The sequence below is a fragment of the Hippocampus comes genome, unplaced genomic scaffold, assembly GCF_001891065.2.
Source record: "Hippocampus comes isolate QL1 unplaced genomic scaffold, H_comes_QL1_v1.1 scaffold348, whole genome shotgun sequence".
NCBI lineage: Eukaryota > Metazoa > Chordata > Actinopteri > Syngnathiformes > Syngnathidae > Hippocampus > Hippocampus comes.
Window position 1 is genome coordinate 283,166 of NW_017806071.1, and position 17,536 is coordinate 300,701.

Genomic DNA, 17,536 nt, shown 5'->3' on the forward strand with positions numbered 1-17,536 from the left:
AAGCTGAAGGGACCTGAAGCAGTAGGATCAAAAAAAAAAAGGGAGGCAGCCAGTTTTGCTTTCCAATCACGCGGCTTCAACTCGACATCACAGGTGTTGCCAGTCGATAGCCACCAGTGTCTGATTGGCCTCTTGAGCGTGACCTATGACCTCGGCAATACCATGCTGACGCCACAGACGTTCGATCTTCCTATAACGCTCCACGCAGAGATGGAGCGGGTTCCCTCGCCTGTAACAGACGGATACGCAACATTTCAAAAAAATCAATTCGACCGACTTAATGAATCTTCCCCTCTGAATTCAACGCCGTTCCTCGGCCTCAAATGATGCTAATACACTCTTTACCCCCACTAGTCAGCACGCAGCAAACGTACGAGTCCAGCAGAGGAGTTTAAAAATAAAGTGTAATTGCGTCTTAGTAGGCCAAAAGTGGCACTTATCGTGGAAAAACCTTTACTTGTAATAAAGTCATCCTACGCGTGTGCCCTTGTCATTCTAACTGGTGAGCATGAAGAGGGTACTCGTCCAGACCTTAAACCGGATCTCAAGAATGTCAAATGAACGTGCTCGGTGAATGCTTACTTGAGGCCCTGATCTGTCTCGCCGTAGTCATCCAGGTACGGGGGAGGATAGAAGCAGCCCTTCGTTTTACCCGCCACGAACAACACCTGACTCTCTCGAACCCTGAAAACGAAACACAGCAGACATTTGCAAAACGTGGGCCAAAATGTCGGCGGTGAGGAGACGCGTTACCTGAGGAAGAGACCGAGGCCTGCGCCACAGGTGAAGGTGTGGGCGGTGCAGGCGCCGACATCCTCGCCGTCCACTTCGGTTTGACAGCAGTAACTCTGCGAGCACAGCATGGCGCCGCACACCAGACACAGAGTGGGCGCGCGCGACTTGTCTCCTCCTGACCGAGGGCACCTGTACAAGTAAAAGAAGACGTTACTGACACATCGCCGTTAGCACGTATGAAGATACATGTTCTGTGTACTGACGTGAAGCTGGATGCCTGGTTAATAAGGACGCTGTAATCTTCAGGCAGGTCGATCAGACGGTTTGACTCTCGCGGGAACCTGTTGACTCCGCCTCCTTGCAATGTCGGTCTGACGGATGAGTGACAACACCAACTGCAGGCAAGCACGCGCGCGCACACACACCCAATCACACCGGTAAACCCCTCACACCTTCTTCATTTTTATTCGCCATATTCATAAATTCAAATTTAAAACCAATATTGTATGTGTGACTTTAACAATCTAACTACAAATGGTTTATCTGTAACAAAATTGCAGCCGCCCTCCGAGAAAGAAAGTCACTTTGGTTGTCCCACACTTTCTGTTTAGCTGGATGATTTAGATTTAGCTTGAAATAAATTCAAATGAATATATTTATGTATAATATCAATATGTTTTATTTAAAAAAAATCTGACAATAGATATTAAGGACTACCTGTGTATGAGTGGCTCGAGCAGTGTTTGTTGGTTGTGGTAGAGTTGCAGTGGGTTCGAGGGCAGGCTGAGGTAGCTACACAGTGCCTCCCATTGTCCAGGTCCTGTACCTACACAACACACACGCACACGCGAACACACACAGTACACATCCGAATCATGGAGCTTATGAGCACATGTATGCACTTAGTCTTAAATGTGAGTTTAAACGGCTGTGTGTCTTATAAGTGCCCTGCAATTGGTTGGAGACAAGTCCGCACACGACCAGCAACCTGCTTTCATACATGTTAGGAAACGTGATTGTGCTATTACCCAGCAGGTCGGTTGGTGGCGCTGTCGAGTTTAGGTAGTGAAAGAAGAGAGCGGCACATCGCAGGAACGGCGAGACGCCAGCTTTCACACAGCGCCACAGCTGCCAGGATGCCACTTCAGGTAAAACGCTAAACCCACATACACGGTGACTTTTAGAGCGAGAAGCACGTGAGATACAAAGTGAATTCCATATTCGAAGCATGGGCGCTTTGTATGTGATTTGTTTTTAGCATGAACGGAGGCCACAAAACAAAATGGCGCCCAAAACAAGAAGCAGCCGGCGCTTTTCAACATGACGCATATTTATCTCAGCTGGCATTTGACCTCACCTGCCCAGGTGTTTCCTCAGCGTGTTATACAGCTGACACGTGAGCTCCTCCTCCTGTGACCCCTTGCTGTCCTGCTCCATACACAACTCCTCTACAAAGGAGAGCCGCGGGTAAATAAGGCTACGCGAAAACCAAATGTGGATTTTGTTTTGCGGCGGCGCGCCGTACCCATGTTTGAAGTAAGCAGGACCTGAACCAGGTGAGCCACAGTGATGAGGTGAAGGAGGTGAACGTGAGCCGAGTCGACCGCATGCCGTCCTGACTGGTCCAGACTGTGAACGGACGTGTAGGCCAATACGCTGTAAACCTGCAACGGATATCGGTTTGAGTTTGAGCACCAATGCCGATTGGAAGCCGACAATCACTTGGGCCTTGCTATCGAGTGAAATATATCGTGACATACGTATAGTCTAAAAACAATTTCAAGTGTGAAGCTGTGGAATAATAAGTGGACTTCAAGCGGACCCGTAGTTGATGTCGAGTGGATATAACTCACCAAAAGGTGGAACATGTCAATATCCAGGATGCTTGGAGTGTTGTCTACCTGAGGGTCTGCAACCACAACTGCAAAAGAGACCAACGCACACGTACAAAAAGATGACTCGTCGTTCGTTGTTGTCGTTTTCTGTCCGTAACGTATGTACTCCGAAAAATGTGTGCGTACCTGCAAACAATCTGATGAAGTGCGCGTGCACTGCAGGCAACGAAGCTGATGTCCAGCAAGCCGAACTGAACCTGGCGATGGAGCTCAAGCAGTCGTCCTGAAACAATGGTTACAATTGACCCTCATTGATCGGATAAAAACTAGAGCAATTCTAAGAATACAGACAACAGATGGAGGAGGAGTATCAAGACCAACTACTTGTTCTGAACTGAAAAGAATATTCAATTATTACACACAACTTTGACATTTGGAGAACCTGATGACAGAAAAAGTCCTGAGTTATATTCTTTTTAGTCACCAAAAGAGAAAATATTTTGAATCAGTATTTATTCCGGTGGTTGCTGTTAGTTTTGTTCGACTTCATGAATGAATTTGGAGTTCTGGATTATAGTGCTCCGTCTAAATATTTCTGAATTCTACCTGTGCTTGGCTGAATTTATGTGGTCAACTAGGGCAAGACAGACTGCAGCCCTGACGGGAATAAATTGGTTCATACTTTTGGCACCCTGATGATAAATCATGTCAGGACACCTCAGTCGTGTCCCGTATTAAACATATGGCTAAAAAAAAAAAAAAAAGATGAATTCTACCTGTGCTTGGCTGTACTATTACCTGTCTGCAGGGTAAACTTCCAAATAAAGGCTTCTCCTCATCCATCAGAAGCCGCTCTGTAAACAGATGCATAGTTGGAATGCGGAATGGGAATGTGCGTATTGGATCTGATTTATTGCGTGCGTGCGTGCGTGTACCTATTGCTTGGATTGTGTAGGCGCAAGTGGACCAACTCAGCACAGGGACTCTGTGGTCCTGCTCATTCGGGTTCGCTTTGAGTCCCACCTTGTAGGTTGACATGCTGAACGTGGTTATCATCTCATTGATGCTGTTCGAAAAGGGGTTCCTAATGGAGAGAGCGCAATGAGGAATGACACCAACGGCCACTGATCTCATAATGCGAGCGCATTGTGCACAGAGAGCTGATATGACTATTGATCGGTCTTAAAGACAAAATAAATGCTACGCTCACAGCGGAGTGAAATCAAGTCGGAATCCTTCCGGAATTGGAGGTTCCACCTCTTCTGTTGCATCTGGGAAGGAAATGCACGCAGACATCACTGCAATTGCACACAGTAACTCGCATCCCAGCGATGGCCGCCACAATGCAACCCAGGATGGACTACACTTGACATGACAGGACTGACCGCTTGAAGACTTTCTGTTCGCATAGTGCAGCGCTGCAATCTCCTCATTGGTTGTCTTCAGCCAAACGGCCAGACTGGGGTGATCAACACTGAAAGACAAATGGAAGAATATGATTCATATTGGTGTGTGCATACTGATCCACAACTCCCCAAAACCTCAATTTTAAAAAGAGTCAAACAATTGCGCCTGATCTCAAAAATTCTCTTCACCGCTATTCAGCAGACCAGGCAAAGCCAACAGCAAAGACGACTGAGGGTGAAGGAGCCTATAGCGCCGTGTGCAAAAGACAGGAGGCGGGGAGTCACAAAATTTCAATAAAGGAAACAGAAATAATTCTTAGTAATGAACACTGTAGTGGTAGCACAGGTATCAAAATCGTCAGATCCGCCTCTCCGCATCACGTTATGTGGGAGTCTACTTCACGTTCCTTGCGGTATGTTTCTTCTTTTCATCCAGGGACAAATCCTGTACCAAAATTCGAACTTTTCTTTGCAGGTAACAGATATTAGAAGTGTTTTCCCCACAAATCCCTGAACCTAAATTAAACTTGGGGTCAATTCAGTCTCACTCCTCCAGGCTCTCACCTCTGCCAGCAGGTGGCATGCATGATGTGTCCACAGCTGGTGGTGTGAATGCCCATTGAAAGGTCAGGATGAATGAACAAAGGGTCATGTCGTTCTAAAAAACAAACAAAAAAAAAAAAAACAACAAAATCAATTATGAACAATGACCGAGTATGTTTCCATCTGAATCAAGAAGTGGCAGTCAAGCCCACCTGCATTGGGCAAAGCACGGCAGCGTTTTTTGGACAAAACGGTTGATCTTTGGACAAAAGCGGCCAATACCATTGCCCTGCCGTGACATTTGACCTCCTGCTCCTCCTGACACAGGATGCAAAAAAAAAAACAACAAAATCAATGATGAACAATGACCGAGTATGTTTCCGTCTGAATCAAGAAGTGGCAGTCAAGCACACCTGCATTGGGCAAAGCACGGCAGCGTTTTTTGGACAAAACGGTTGATCTTTGGACAAAAGCGGCCAATACCATTGCCCTGCCGTGACATTTGACCTCCTGCTCCTCCTGACACAGGATGCAAGTGACAAGCTGACGCCGCTCGGCTCCTCTCGCGACCCTTGTGGGGCCAACGCAGACCCAAGAGACGGAGGATGGCTCCGAACTGGAGGGGCTGCGAAACGTCCGAGAGAAGGTCATGGGACACATTTCGTCAACGCCGCAATCCATGATTGTTAGCTAGTGCGCAATGTGAGTCGCAGAGCTGTCCGGGCTATCGTTGCACACCTATGCTCTGCATCGGCAGACGTGGACGCTTCGAGCTCTTCTAGACTTTGCTGGAAAAGTTCTTTGTTCTCATTGATGAAATGTTTCTGCATCTCGGACATCTGGGCCATGATCTTCTCCCTCCGTAGCCGAGCCATCTCAGCCTTCCTCTTCCTCTCTGCCTTGTCTTTGTCCCGTATCGTCTGCAAAAAGGCAACAATCACACCCATCAACTATCAAGTGTGTTTGAACGGCGAAAGCGGTTTGAGCCTGACCTCTTCGGGTCCATGTCCTGGGCTGATGGTAACAGCGGAGGCGGAGGAGGAACGTTCTCGAATGGTTTTGATGTTTGCCACCATCTGGAGACCAAATGCATGTGAATTTTCATGACGGGGAAGGTGTGGGCCAAAAAAAATAGACTTGTACCTTTAGGATCCAGGTGATCATGTCTTTGTGGACCTCAAGGTGAGGAGCATTCTGTAGACTCTCTAGCAAAGCAAGTACACTTCCTGAAGTACTCGGCGCATCGCCCGGACCTACAAATAAACACACGGGTTGCATTGCATGCAAGCAACTAACTGGTCAAGATGTTCGTGTGTATGCGACTCTGCACTGACGTGTGATTTTGGCGGTATAGAGGAAGGTGATGTCATCCTCGCCATTGCTGTTTTCCAGCTGTTGCTGCTCCTCCAGCAGAGCCATGCCCACCAAATGGAGCACCTAGACGGCGGCCACACGAGAGACATCACAAGTTTATTGACATTTCTCATCGTGATGATGATTGATGATTAAGACGCAAAACCGTTTGCATCACAAATGTCCTGTTTTCTTGGTTCAATGCATATTGCACAACCCCCCGACGATCCCTCTGTCTCACCCTCTGCAGCATGGACTCGGTCCAGCCTCCTCCCCGCGGCTCCATCGCCCACTGCAGCACGGCACCCTCCACAGCCAGCAGCACGTCACACTGCAGGAGGTTCACCAGGCTAGCGAACAGGGGGCAGAGGGAGGGGGGGACTGGCGGAGCAAGGGCTGCGCGGCACACAAACAGATGCGTTCATACTTCAGAGTCGTATGTAGGACAATGCAAAATGTGGGGACAAAGTGGAAATCTTTCGATCGACTTGTATTCTATTGACTGTCAACGTGATAGATTTTCCTCATAATGTGGCCACTCATTTTAATGACGGTCTAGATTGAGTTGAAAATGCTCTGTGACACACCAACACAAGTGTATCGCTTGCTAGTTTTCACCTGGGTCCTCTCCACTCTGTCTTCTCAGCTTCCTCTGAGTCTCTTCTGCCTGCGCACACATCCCACGGTGTCGTCAAAACAATGCCGTGTACGCGCCCAATAACTTAAAAAATGGTGGTCGGTATTTGTGAACCTTGGACTGGTCGGCTCTGCTGTAGTGATAGAAGTAAAGGTTGAAGTGCTTGTTCCACTCAGGACGCAGTTCGTAAAGACCACGGCCTGTCACACCTGGCTTCCTGTTAATTGAGACCGTTTTAAAACGCTTTCGCGTATTTCATCTGTACTGGGGTGTCGTCCAAATGAGATCAAATCAACACACTAACTTGAACGAAGCAACACTGTCGATCACGCGCTCTAGGCCAGTCTCCTTGTTTCCCTGAAGAAAAGAAAAAAATGTTTCAACAATCCGCAAACCTTCATTAAGATGCAGTACAGTGCGTTTGAAACGTACATTCTCTGGCAGAGCCTTCACTAGCTCACTATGAGCCATAGGTCTGATTGACAACTGGTGGATGATCTCCCTTCGGACCTCGTCAAACGGCTCCACCTGGCCAACACCTGCCACGTAACGTTCACCTGACCGACACACATACGAATCACATGAGAACAAATTCTCAATCGCTACCGAATTGCGAACATGAATAAAAAATAAATAAATAAAAGTGCAAAAATGAAAGAGAGACACACCGATCACAGTGATTATTAAGTGCAGCATCTCTTCAATCAAGGTATTGTTCTGCTGTACCAAATCCTGGGGAAGAAAGGGGGGGGGGGGTTAAAACGGTGAGCAGACAAAAACAAACAAAAACAGAGGGTCTGCATCCCAAAACTAACCTTATTGGTCGGTCGGTATCTCTTTCGACAGTCTGCGAACCTAAAAATGTGGAAAAGCTCAAAACGATTCAGAACGATCATCAGGAAGTGGTTTGGATCCATCATAGAGGCGCCGGCCTGTGAAAAGAGACCGCAACTAAGAAACGCCAAAATAAAACTGCATTCCGTTTCGATCAGTGGGAGTTAGTTTGTACCTGCAGCATAATTACGTCTTTGTCGAACATCTCCACTCGGCACTTCACATTGTGGTAATAATAAATCTGAAAGCGAAAACAAATATGACTTCGCATTATTGAAAAACAACAGACGTGACATATTCTATATTTCCCCTTGTGTATATGTTAGCGGTACCTCACCACCTGGCTCACATACAAGCACGGACGGTCAGACCAGTACTAAGGACAGAATCTCAGCTCACCTGGTTGATTAGGGAGAAGCCGTTCCTTCTCCACATCCCAGCCAGCACTTGAGCACAGAGCACCAAGCATCGCAGGGGGAGTTCAATCAAAAGTGGGGGGCTGAGCTCACCCTGCGAGCAAAAAGACACAAACAGACATTTCAGAGCTGAGGCAGCAAGTGATCAAATTAACAAAAGGAAGTTTGGACCTCTCCATTTTACTAACTCAATAGAAAATGTTCACATATCAAATGGGAAGACACAAAAATTGCTACAGACCAACGGGAGTTGTTCGGGGAGCCGAGCGGCAACGTCTGTCCTGCTGAGGAGAACGTGGAGACCTGGGGAAGGATGGCGCATCACAATGACTAGCCGCAAGTTTCAGTGACCAAGGTAAGATTATTAAGGTTGAGAAAGAAGTACTACTGTGTGCCCCACAGAGGAAAATGCATCCTGGACTTATGCGAGATGGATCTAGAAAGTCACATGTGCATTTACCGGCAAGTAGTCTGCAGACAGGCAGGTGGATGGACACCTTGTCCTGAGACACCTGGTACATAAATGTATCCACACAGTGGCCGGCCAGACTCAAGCTTATTGGCTGTTCACCATCCGGAAGGCCGCTGTGACACTGACTGACTGCACTCAAACACTTCCTGTAGGCCTCGATCAGCACACGCTCCTGGCGCGTGACGGGGGAAGAAGAAACATTGATGCTTTTAAAACAGAAAATCATTGCGGTGACAATGACAAGATGCATATTCGAGCAACCCAGAAAGCTCTCTTTTAGACATTTGAACAAAGAGCAATTGTTTGAAAGTCAACCCAACAGCGACAATACGTAATGTGGTGTTGCCTTCTAGAATATCTCACATCGGTGGAGCACCACTCCTGGATCATAGATATGATATGCGTTAATTTCATCTGGAGGGTGAACGCCGCCTCCCACTCGGGTTCCATCTCTATGTGTTGCCCCACTTGTCGAACCACCGGGTCCATGCCCTGAAAGACAGACGCAATTTCTCCGTTTCTGCATTCTGCTCATATATATGTCTGCACGGTTGTAGGTCTACTACCTGCATGCACTTAAGGAGCTCCAGGAAAGCATCCAGACCTTCTAGAAACTTCTCTCTGAGCTCAACACTCCATTCGGAGGGTCGGCTGATTAAGACATACCTGGACACACGCAAAATGGTTTCAGTTGGTGTTAGTCTGGTGTACTGGATTTTATTTTATTTTTTAAATCTGAGCAGACATTGGTGTACGCTACTGTATAATGGGCAGAGAGCGAATCAATCCAGCCATCCGTTATTAGGACAGAGAGTAAATGGCATGTACTGTATGTTATATAGCGGTTACTTGAGGTCGCCAATGAGGCTCTGGACTCGTCCAAATTTGAAGGCCTGCTGGGCGGTGTAGCGATCAAACTGAAAGCGCCCCTGCAGATCTCGGTGACGGAGATGATCGACAAATGTCCTGATGATGGTAGTCATCAGGTTCTCTTTCACCATCAGCATCCGAGCCTGAAAGACACCACATATAGGCACTTGTTTAAACTATTAAAGATCATTTAAAACCATTAGAAACATGTCTTGTCTGCAAACGATGCGCAACACTTGATTAGGAGACAACCAAAGGGGACACACACATTTTTCTTAACACAACGATGTCGGCATTCAGCACGTCGAGGAAGCAATTGGGTGCGGATGCGCAAAAGAGAACTCACCATGGTTGGCACGGTGAACAACTGTACTGACAGTGAGGTCACTGACACCACCCTCTCATGGTCATCTTCCATGAAATCTGTCTGAAGGCGTCTGTAGTTCTAAAATGAGGACACAGTGTTGTTGTTGTTGTTTTTTTTTTTTTTATACAGCTACCAAGACAGACTGTATTTCCAAACAAGTTATTTTAGAACCAATAAACTGCTTTCTTCATCACAAAGAGGAAAGTCCAATTCAACGCGAGTTTCAGACATGATATAAATATGTATTTACCTTGGCAAACTGGATCGCAAAGACCTTCTTGTACTTGAAATCCATGAGGAGACTGTTCATCAGCAGCTGGTGGTAGATGTTCCTTGCTCCTTCACAGGGGGTGAAGACCAACCGTTATCAAAACCGTACACGGGAGAGAATCAAAAACTGGAGCAAGTCCCTGGGACACCAGCAGGTGTCATTTCCAAATGCCCTGTGAGAAAATGTTGAATATTACTGTGGTAAAAATCAAATAAAATAACACCTTTCCACATCTTCGAGTCGTTGAGCATTAAACGGTCAACAAGTGATGAGTTTACTCCTTCTGGGCCTTCTTCAAGTCCCACCTGACACAGTATTCTCCTCAAGCCATCTGAAACAAGGACGGACACACACACACACACACACACACACACACACACACACACACACACACACACACACACACACACACACACACACACACAGCAACAAAACTGTTTACTTCCACCTGGTGTAAACACATAGGGATATTGGTTCGAATCAAGACGTACCTGAGTATTGAATGATTTGTCCCAACCAACTCAGCGCTTTCAAAGCAAAACACTGATGGGCAACAACCGATGAGTGCATCACCTCAACTCTGAGAGGCTTTGACTGGCGACTGGTGTTCCTCTGTGGACAAAGTTGGCAAATATTCAAAGCGTCAGCAGCAACTATCGTCGGGTAAATAAATGAGAAATAAGAAGCCAAATGAAAAATCTGGAAACTCACCACTATAACAGTCTTGGCTTGTTCACAAAACTGAAAGTCTCCATATCGAACAGACTTCCTGCCCTGTAAATGAACGCAAAATACATTTTAGCAGTGATTTCACCACTTAGCCATTTAGACAATGACGCTGCCCTCTTTAATTACATACGTAACAACCGCTATGCTCAACATATTTTTATTTTACCCTCCCAACAGAGTCATTTTTGCACAATTGCTATATTGTGACACCCTTGTTATTTTAAGGTACTTTGTGACGCTACGCTGTCATGACAAGTTGGGCTGATTTCAGTTGTGAGGGCATGTTACAAACGAGCAAGAAGCTCTCGGGTAAACGAATGCAATACTGACATCTCTGTCCACAGTGGTGGCGAAGCTGACGGCTTCTTTCTGGCTGCAGTTGACAGCCTTCTGCAGGGTGTAGATCACCTGTTCATAGGTGTGGACTTCGTCATTGAATAGCATGCAGTAGTAGTTGTCTCCTTTTTCACTGCACGCACAAAGGGTAGAGGGTAAAAAAAATAATAATAAAGCACAAACAAAATGAATTACAATGTCCCCAGTTGCGAAGCAAGATTCCGGTTGAGGCAAAGTGCGATGCAGGATACATACGGTGGTTCAAGGCCTGCGGGAAGCTGATCCTCTTGTGTCCAAGTAAGCATGTCCACAGCATACTTCAGGATGATGGAAAAAATGTTGTAACTGCGGACAACCATGTCAGCCGGTAGCAGGGCTGCAGGGTCCTGGGGGGCACAAAGAGCTAGGGTTGGGAGGTATTATGATGATACGGTATCCCGCTGTGTCTAAAAATTGTAACGGTGTCATTTTCAACACCTTCATGAAAAAAAAAAAACTACAGCACATAAGGACCTACTATGATATGAAATAGAATTTTTGATAGCACATCTACATGTATAGATGTTTTAGAATGTGATTCAATTTGAGGTTTCATTTTTTTCCCTTCATTCCATAATAGGTTAAAAGGTAAACGCACATCGATCACACTCTGTGATGATTGAAGGGCATCAGGGCTGCAATAGAAGAGACAAACTTTGCTCCACCCCGGAGTCGCAAGGTCGAATTTTTTTTTCTTGGTTTCATGTCAGTTCAAGCAATATGCTGCATTTACGAGTGGGGAAGATAGTAGCTTAGAGACCTCCTCTGAGTCTTTGTTGGTGGTCGGTGTATGTTTCTGGCAGTAAGGACCCTTCTTCCAAGCTTCAGTGTCTCCGCAGTCACAGAACCCCCCGCCACCGGACGTGGTCATCTATTTGCACACAAACACAGATACACATGCAGTCAGGTGCGTCACCTGCAGAAGACAAGCAGCTGTCGGCTCCAGGGTCAGCTGACACGAGCGAGATTGTGCTTTGTGCAAGTGACAGGTTGAACTTTGACCTCTCAAGAGCTGTTCAGAAAGACTAAATCTACTTTTCATAAAGATGAACAATACAGGGTGAAATTCTTACCGAAGCCTTGTAATGTCTTCCCGATTGCCAACGGTGACTCCGTGTTTGCCTTGCTTGACTATTCTTGAAAGCAGGGGAGGTTCCCAACGAACGGTACCAATCTATGGGCCATTTTGTACCACGCAAATGTTTATTTTTAATATGTCTTATTTTGTAAATAAGGTGCATTTGCCAGTGACTCTGTACACAAGCTGCTCATTTCAAGCGCATGATATTGTAGGAGTAAATTATAATAACGAATGAGTTAAAAACTTACAACAAACTATATGTAGTACTGAAATGTAGTTATTCCAATTTGGTGTGAAAGCAAATAAACTGTAGTGTTTGAATTCTATAAATGGTATCTTCTGCATTTTATTTGACGGTCAATGGTGACAAAACAACATTTGGGATCTATATTTATTATATTCTGCGACTCAAGTTTGAAGATTTTCCTGAAACTTACTCCTTAACTTGGACCTGATGACCCTTGACCAAGAACCTTATTATTGGGATGGTGCTTGACAGACAGGGAGATAGAGTCAGCATGGTTGACCGAGAAAACGGAAAACTGCAATATCACCTCCTGAAACAAATACCCGCCGCACCTAGAGGCTATGACATCATCACAACAGATGAACAGCAGGCGTGACAGAGTGTCAAGCGGGATGCTCGGCGTCATGTGTCACATCTAGCAGCTGCTGAGGCCGACGCACCTGTCCAATTTCCAAAAGCCTTCAAGCAGCTTTCCGTCGGTACGTTTAAAATGCAACATAAACACGACATCTTTATGGAAAGCTATTTGACTTGAGGATATCAAATAAATGCTCAAACAGATTTGCACACTGTACTTATTCACCCTTGTAATTTCCCGAATCTTGTGTACTCACTCTGTATCGATGATCTTTATGAACGCTGCCCAAGAAACACTGCATGCACAGAACACAGGTGGGGTCAGCTGCACAGTCCCTAAAGTAAACACACACATACAACAAGATAAAAATTGTTACCGGAAAATTATCATTTCGATTCAGTACAGTAGAACTTCTAAAAAGACACATTGCATTCCCTCGATTTGTCAACAGAATTGTCACATCAGTGTGAAACTAAAACTCAACAAGCGTCAACTGCGGCACGTCAACAATGCTTGTACGTTCGTTCCTGTGGCAGGTGTATGTTTTGCTGCCTCAAAAGCGTAACTGGTCCAACGTGTATTTATTTTACCTGCAGGAATAGGTGGGCTCTCCAACCTTGAACACGTGTCCGCACAGCGGTGATGGCTGATTGTTCTCCTGTAGCTGAGGGAGGCCTGCGGCTGGATCCTCGCCCAGCAGCAGCCACTCCAAAGGAGCCAAGAGGAGCAGCTGACATGCCAGTTCTTCCCTCTGCTCTTCTCTCTGCTCCTCTTTACTGCTGCAGCCACTCGGCCCCAAGCAAAGGATCCTGGGTACGTTTTCTGCCAAGTGACGATAGATTTCCACCTGAAGATTTGCCTCTGCCAGCCACCGCTGGAAATGAAAATTGCATTTTTAGTTGCACAGCATGAAAAAAAAATAAAGTACAGTGATACTTCACCATCTAAAATGTAATGATACCGTGTGTTTCAAGCAGTTGGTCATCTCCATCTTTCAGTCACGAGGATAAACGACCCTATACTGTGCCATATTGCAGCTTCACTACATGTACGGTATTTCCGATCCAAAGGGAGACTAAGTCTACAGAGTAGAGATTAATCAGCTCTGTCAGACTTCGTTTGCGTCACCCGTTGAGGCTCCGTGACATACTGACGAGCTCAGTACCAAACAATATGGCCCACAAACTGCTACCAGTCCAACAAAATTCTGTGTTTGGTGGCAGAATATAAAAAAATGTTTTCTCCACCTCGGCATTATTGTTGTGACTTGGACTGGTTCGAAGAATGAGCTTCACTGTTTTTCCAAAACGATTCATTATCCTTCCATCTGTCTTCTTTTCTACTTATCCTCATTGGGGTTGTGTGTGAGCAGAGAACACCTTGGATGGGTTCAATCACTGGGCACATATACCATTCCTGCATGGTAAATTTGGAGGCAGCCGCCTGCGCCAAAATATGGGTCACCTACACCCTGACAGACTGGCGCTCCTGGAACCATAAAAGCTAAGTGCTGCAAAAAAATAAAGAAATAAGAACAAAGGCCGGATTTTCCTTCCAACTGCAGCAGACAAATTTTTTAGATTGCTAAAATGGTAAATATTGTTTCCCTAGTTTATACATATCTATCTTGATGACATTTGGTCTTCCAGGATACTGATTTTATAAAACACATTCAATAATTGTGCAATTGTTGAAGAAATGTGCAAATCATTTTAAAATACTGTGTCCCCCCCCCCCCAAAAAAAACTTCGAAATTGAACATGCATATATGCTGTCTTAATACAAAGGCCACATGCAATAGGTATGTAACAAAAACATACTTTACCCGTTAATAACTTGTTATCTAACCAGTAAATTTTTTTTTAAATCACAGGTGGAAAGCAGCAATGCAGGTGCTCTGAATTCCACCCCTACTTCTTTCTACGGTATTGTTGACATGCAGGCACTCAAGTTACACCAACACGTCAAACACATGCTCTGTCAAATACCAAAAAACTTTTTTACAGTCAGTACATTGGTCACAAGCCCCAGCACACACTTGCTATCGCGATGACGTTACCGGTCTCCGTATGATTTATGACACTTTGATAGTACGATTTCGACAGTACGACTGAAATGCTAAAATGAGACGTGTTACGATCCAGAGCCACATGAAGAGTAAACGGTGTGAAACAAAAGACGCTTAAAAAAAACACACAAGTCATTGTGTTGGTAGAGGGTTAAAGTAGTCGAACTGCGTTTGATTGCGCGGTTTTAAACGGTTTAGACGTGAGCGCTGCATCGGCAGTTTGTGTTCACGTGAGACTTCAAGGTTGACACGCTGACGTGCTGCTGCTGACAGGTTTCAGCTGACATCCAGATGTTGTATACATCACTACCATAGGCTAGCATTAGCTTTCGGTAACCTGGAGATCGGCACATTAATCCTGCAAACAGCACATTAGGCGATCAAACGGCCCCGAGCGGCGGAAGAGGTGGCCCTCGCGGGGGCTGACAGCTGATTGAAGCGCTTACCGACGCGGTGTCTTTGGCGGAGAAATTCAAGAATTCCGAACATAAATCGGAGAGTAGGGCTCTCCTGTCGGGCTCTGCCTCAGCCATCTTTCCTCCCACAGCTCTGTGGCGAAGACGAAGAACCCGGAAGCGGAAATAATTCGTAGGCAGGAGGCGGAGACAGGTCGTCGAGAATAAACTGTAAAATACGGGGAATCGATACTCGAGTTAAAGTGCGAGTATCGGTTCCGAAATAACTTCGGTAGAAGATAAAATGACCTTGTAAAATGTGACTGATGTCAAAATCTTAGTTGACTAGAGTTGTCGTTGGTAGCTGCTTTTGAATTTGTTTTTCATGAATTTACTCAAACTTTTTAAAAGTTTTTCACTTGATCCTAATTCTGTAACATACATGTCCAGAAGGCACAAAAAGAGAAAAGAATTGCACCATGACAAACAAATTCCAAAGTTGTACTTTATTTGCATGGCAAACAAAATCTTGGTCAATGCTAGCACAAAAGCTTCTGGCAAAGATATGCACATTTAGAATAATGCCATGTTGGTTGTGACAGCATTTCCTTTAACTGATTTGACATCAATGTGTCTGTAACATGGGAATCTAAATGATTGCCCTGGAGCAAATTGGTGTTACTGTTTTGAAACTGATAGGAGTGGTGATACAAACATGCAACCAAAACTTACCAGTTGAATGATAATCAAACCAGTCCGTCTGGGTTTCTTCTTAAGTATTGTTTTGGTTTTTTTTAATATACTGTACTGCATATGTTAATTTGTCAATGCCTAAACATTTAACAGATAGGAGCCGAACATTTGCCCTGATGAAAAGCAGTTTCAAAAAAAGGCTTGAATTAAGATTCTATTGTGGAAAACAATGTCTCCAATATTTTAATTCTGCTTATAATGTTAGCCTTGGTACTAATTAGCCTCCCGACAGTGAGAGGTTTCCCAAAGACCCTTTTCTCTGCAGTCATGAGGTCAATGAATAAACACACGATCCGCTGGATTGTGGCTGGTTTGCATTTTTATTTTGCATACTTGACATAGTACAACACAGTTGTGACTCAGCTGGTTATGACGCTTTGATGGTAGACTTTCGCACAGCCGTGTGCATAATGTCAGAACTTGGTCAGCTAAAATGGCGTACCTCAAGCTCCTCTTCGTGCACTGAGAGGATCTTAAATGATTCCTCCAGCGTTTTCACTTGTTCAAGGGGCCCCTCAATGGCAGGACTCGTCTTTGCCTCCTGCTCAGCCTGCAACTGATCTTCCAAAGCTTTTAGTGTATTTTGCATCTCTGGGGTCTCTGCTTTGAATTTGCTGAGCTGGGAGGATAACTCTTTATTCTCGGCCAGGAGGAAAGAATTTTCTTTTTTCAGGTTTTTGATGAGATCATCCCTCTCTGAGATGACCCGTTCCATGCGCCACCGCAGATACTCCATCTCGTTTTGAAAATAGCAAACAGTGTCCACGTTGTGCTCATGCATGGTTTCCAACTGAGTGCAACAATGAACAGCCATCTCCTCTATGTACCATTGCATGCCCACCCACTGAGTTTGAAATTGGTCAGCGGTCTCCTGCTCTCGGATCGCCCACCACTGTTGCCACTGTTCATTTACGAGCGCGATGAGGTTTTCCGACTTGGACTCGTTCGGCTTCTTCAGAGCTCTCAGGAGCTGCTGCCTTTCATGGTCATGTCGGTGGTGCTGGAGCACCAGCTGCTCTCTCAGGGCTGCATTTTGTGCAGCCAGCCTGCTGTTTGAAAACTGGCAAAGGGTGAGGCCGTTCTCTGCAGGGTAGCGGTAACTTCCCCCTGGGTTCATCCCAGGCTGCAACTGATGATATTGCTGGGAGAGGAAAAAAAAAATGAATATAAAAAGCGGGAAAAACTTTGATCATACACTATAATCACAAACTCCATTTTTTGCTTGGGGGATAGGGACCGAACCCGCATGACACAAACAGCAAAAATCGGTGAGTACTTGACCCCAAAAGGCTTTGTAATTTCCAAATGACGCCACAAGATCGCGGCGAATGACTACCTTTGTCTCAGTGACCAAAAATATAATTTCAAAATATTAAACATGACGATACTTCATTTACTGTCACCATAATACGAGTATTCTCAGCTCCATCCCACCCATAACCTTAATCTAGGTTGTTGAAAGTACGAAGAGATAAACTCACCGTTTTTTGAAAGCTCCCATTTGTGAAGTGTGAAAAGGGCTTTTTAGAATTGTTTCCAAAGCTCCTTTTCTTTGCGTTTGCTGAGCAACTTTTCTCCATATTAGTAGTTGCTCCAAATTGTCGGGGTTCAAGACGGTTCTTAATGGCCTCGCTGGATTTCTCTGTCAGAACTAAAGTGCATAGAAATTGGACACTGAAGGGCACGCGGCAATTGGGAAATAAAGCCGCAAAGGATGAAAGATGGAAAAATTACAAAGACGAAAAGGAGGAAGACAAAAGCTTTGAAATCGTGTGGGTGAGGGAGGGGGGG

General features: G+C 45.4%; 2 protein-coding genes across 3 annotated transcripts; both read right to left on the reverse strand.

Moving 5' to 3' along the window:
• Positions 1 to 4,506: 4,506 nt before the first annotated feature.
• Positions 4,507 to 15,169, reverse strand: ubr2 (ubiquitin protein ligase E3 component n-recognin 2). Of its 2 annotated transcripts, XM_019893878.1 has the most exons (32): positions 15,044 to 15,169; positions 13,120 to 13,403; positions 12,786 to 12,864; positions 11,604 to 11,714; positions 11,060 to 11,190; positions 10,799 to 10,937; positions 10,451 to 10,513; positions 10,231 to 10,351; positions 9,963 to 10,070; positions 9,719 to 9,807; positions 9,448 to 9,546; positions 9,081 to 9,244; positions 8,798 to 8,897; positions 8,595 to 8,723; positions 8,220 to 8,403; positions 8,001 to 8,062; positions 7,743 to 7,853; positions 7,519 to 7,584; positions 7,325 to 7,441; positions 7,178 to 7,241; positions 6,942 to 7,066; positions 6,814 to 6,866; positions 6,624 to 6,726; positions 6,491 to 6,539; positions 6,114 to 6,268; positions 5,854 to 5,956; positions 5,663 to 5,772; positions 5,512 to 5,595; positions 5,258 to 5,439; positions 5,003 to 5,144; positions 4,732 to 4,801; positions 4,507 to 4,634 (listed from the first exon to the last, which is right to left on the reverse strand). In XM_019893878.1, exons 1-32 carry the CDS (start codon positions 15,128 to 15,130, stop codon positions 4,537 to 4,539), a joined length of 3,582 nt encoding a protein of 1,193 aa, XP_019749437.1. In that variant the 5' UTR covers positions 15,131 to 15,169; the 3' UTR covers positions 4,507 to 4,536. The 2 variants fall into 2 exon arrangements, with proteins under 2 accessions (XP_019749437.1, XP_019749438.1); XM_019893879.1 differs by lacking the exon at positions 4,732 to 4,801 and having other exon boundaries at positions 4,933 to 5,144.
• An 877-nt stretch (positions 15,170 to 16,046) lies between these two features.
• On the reverse strand, positions 16,047 to 17,450 carry LOC109530281 (uncharacterized). Its single transcript, XM_019893880.1, has 2 exons — positions 17,227 to 17,450; positions 16,047 to 16,886 (listed from the first exon to the last, which is right to left on the reverse strand). Exons 1-2 carry the CDS (start codon positions 17,323 to 17,325, stop codon positions 16,170 to 16,172), a joined length of 816 nt encoding a protein of 271 aa, XP_019749439.1. The 5' UTR covers positions 17,326 to 17,450; the 3' UTR covers positions 16,047 to 16,169.
• Positions 17,451 to 17,536: the final 86 nt, after the last annotated feature.

Excerpts from the sequence above, each read along its gene's own strand:
- ubr2 (XM_019893878.1), bottom strand. The coding sequence starts at position 15,130 with ATGGCTGAGGCAGAGCCCGACAGGAGAGCCCTACTCTCCGATTTATGT. Across the intron at positions 11,191-11,603 it reads CCAACAAAGACTCAGAGGAG|GACCCTGCAGCCCTGCTACC; the intron begins GTCTCTAAGCTA and ends TGTGCCCCCCAG. Across the intron at positions 10,071-10,230 it reads ACAAATCATTCAATACTCAG|ATGGCTTGAGGAGAATACTG; the intron begins GTACGTCTTGAT and ends TCCTTGTTTCAG.
- LOC109530281 (XM_019893880.1), bottom strand. The coding sequence starts at position 17,325 with ATGGAGAAAAGTTGCTCAGCAAACGCAAAGAAAAGGAGCTTTGGAAAC. Across the intron at positions 16,887-17,226 it reads ATGGGAGCTTTCAAAAAACG|CAATATCATCAGTTGCAGCC; the intron begins GTGAGTTTATCT and ends TTCCTCTCCCAG.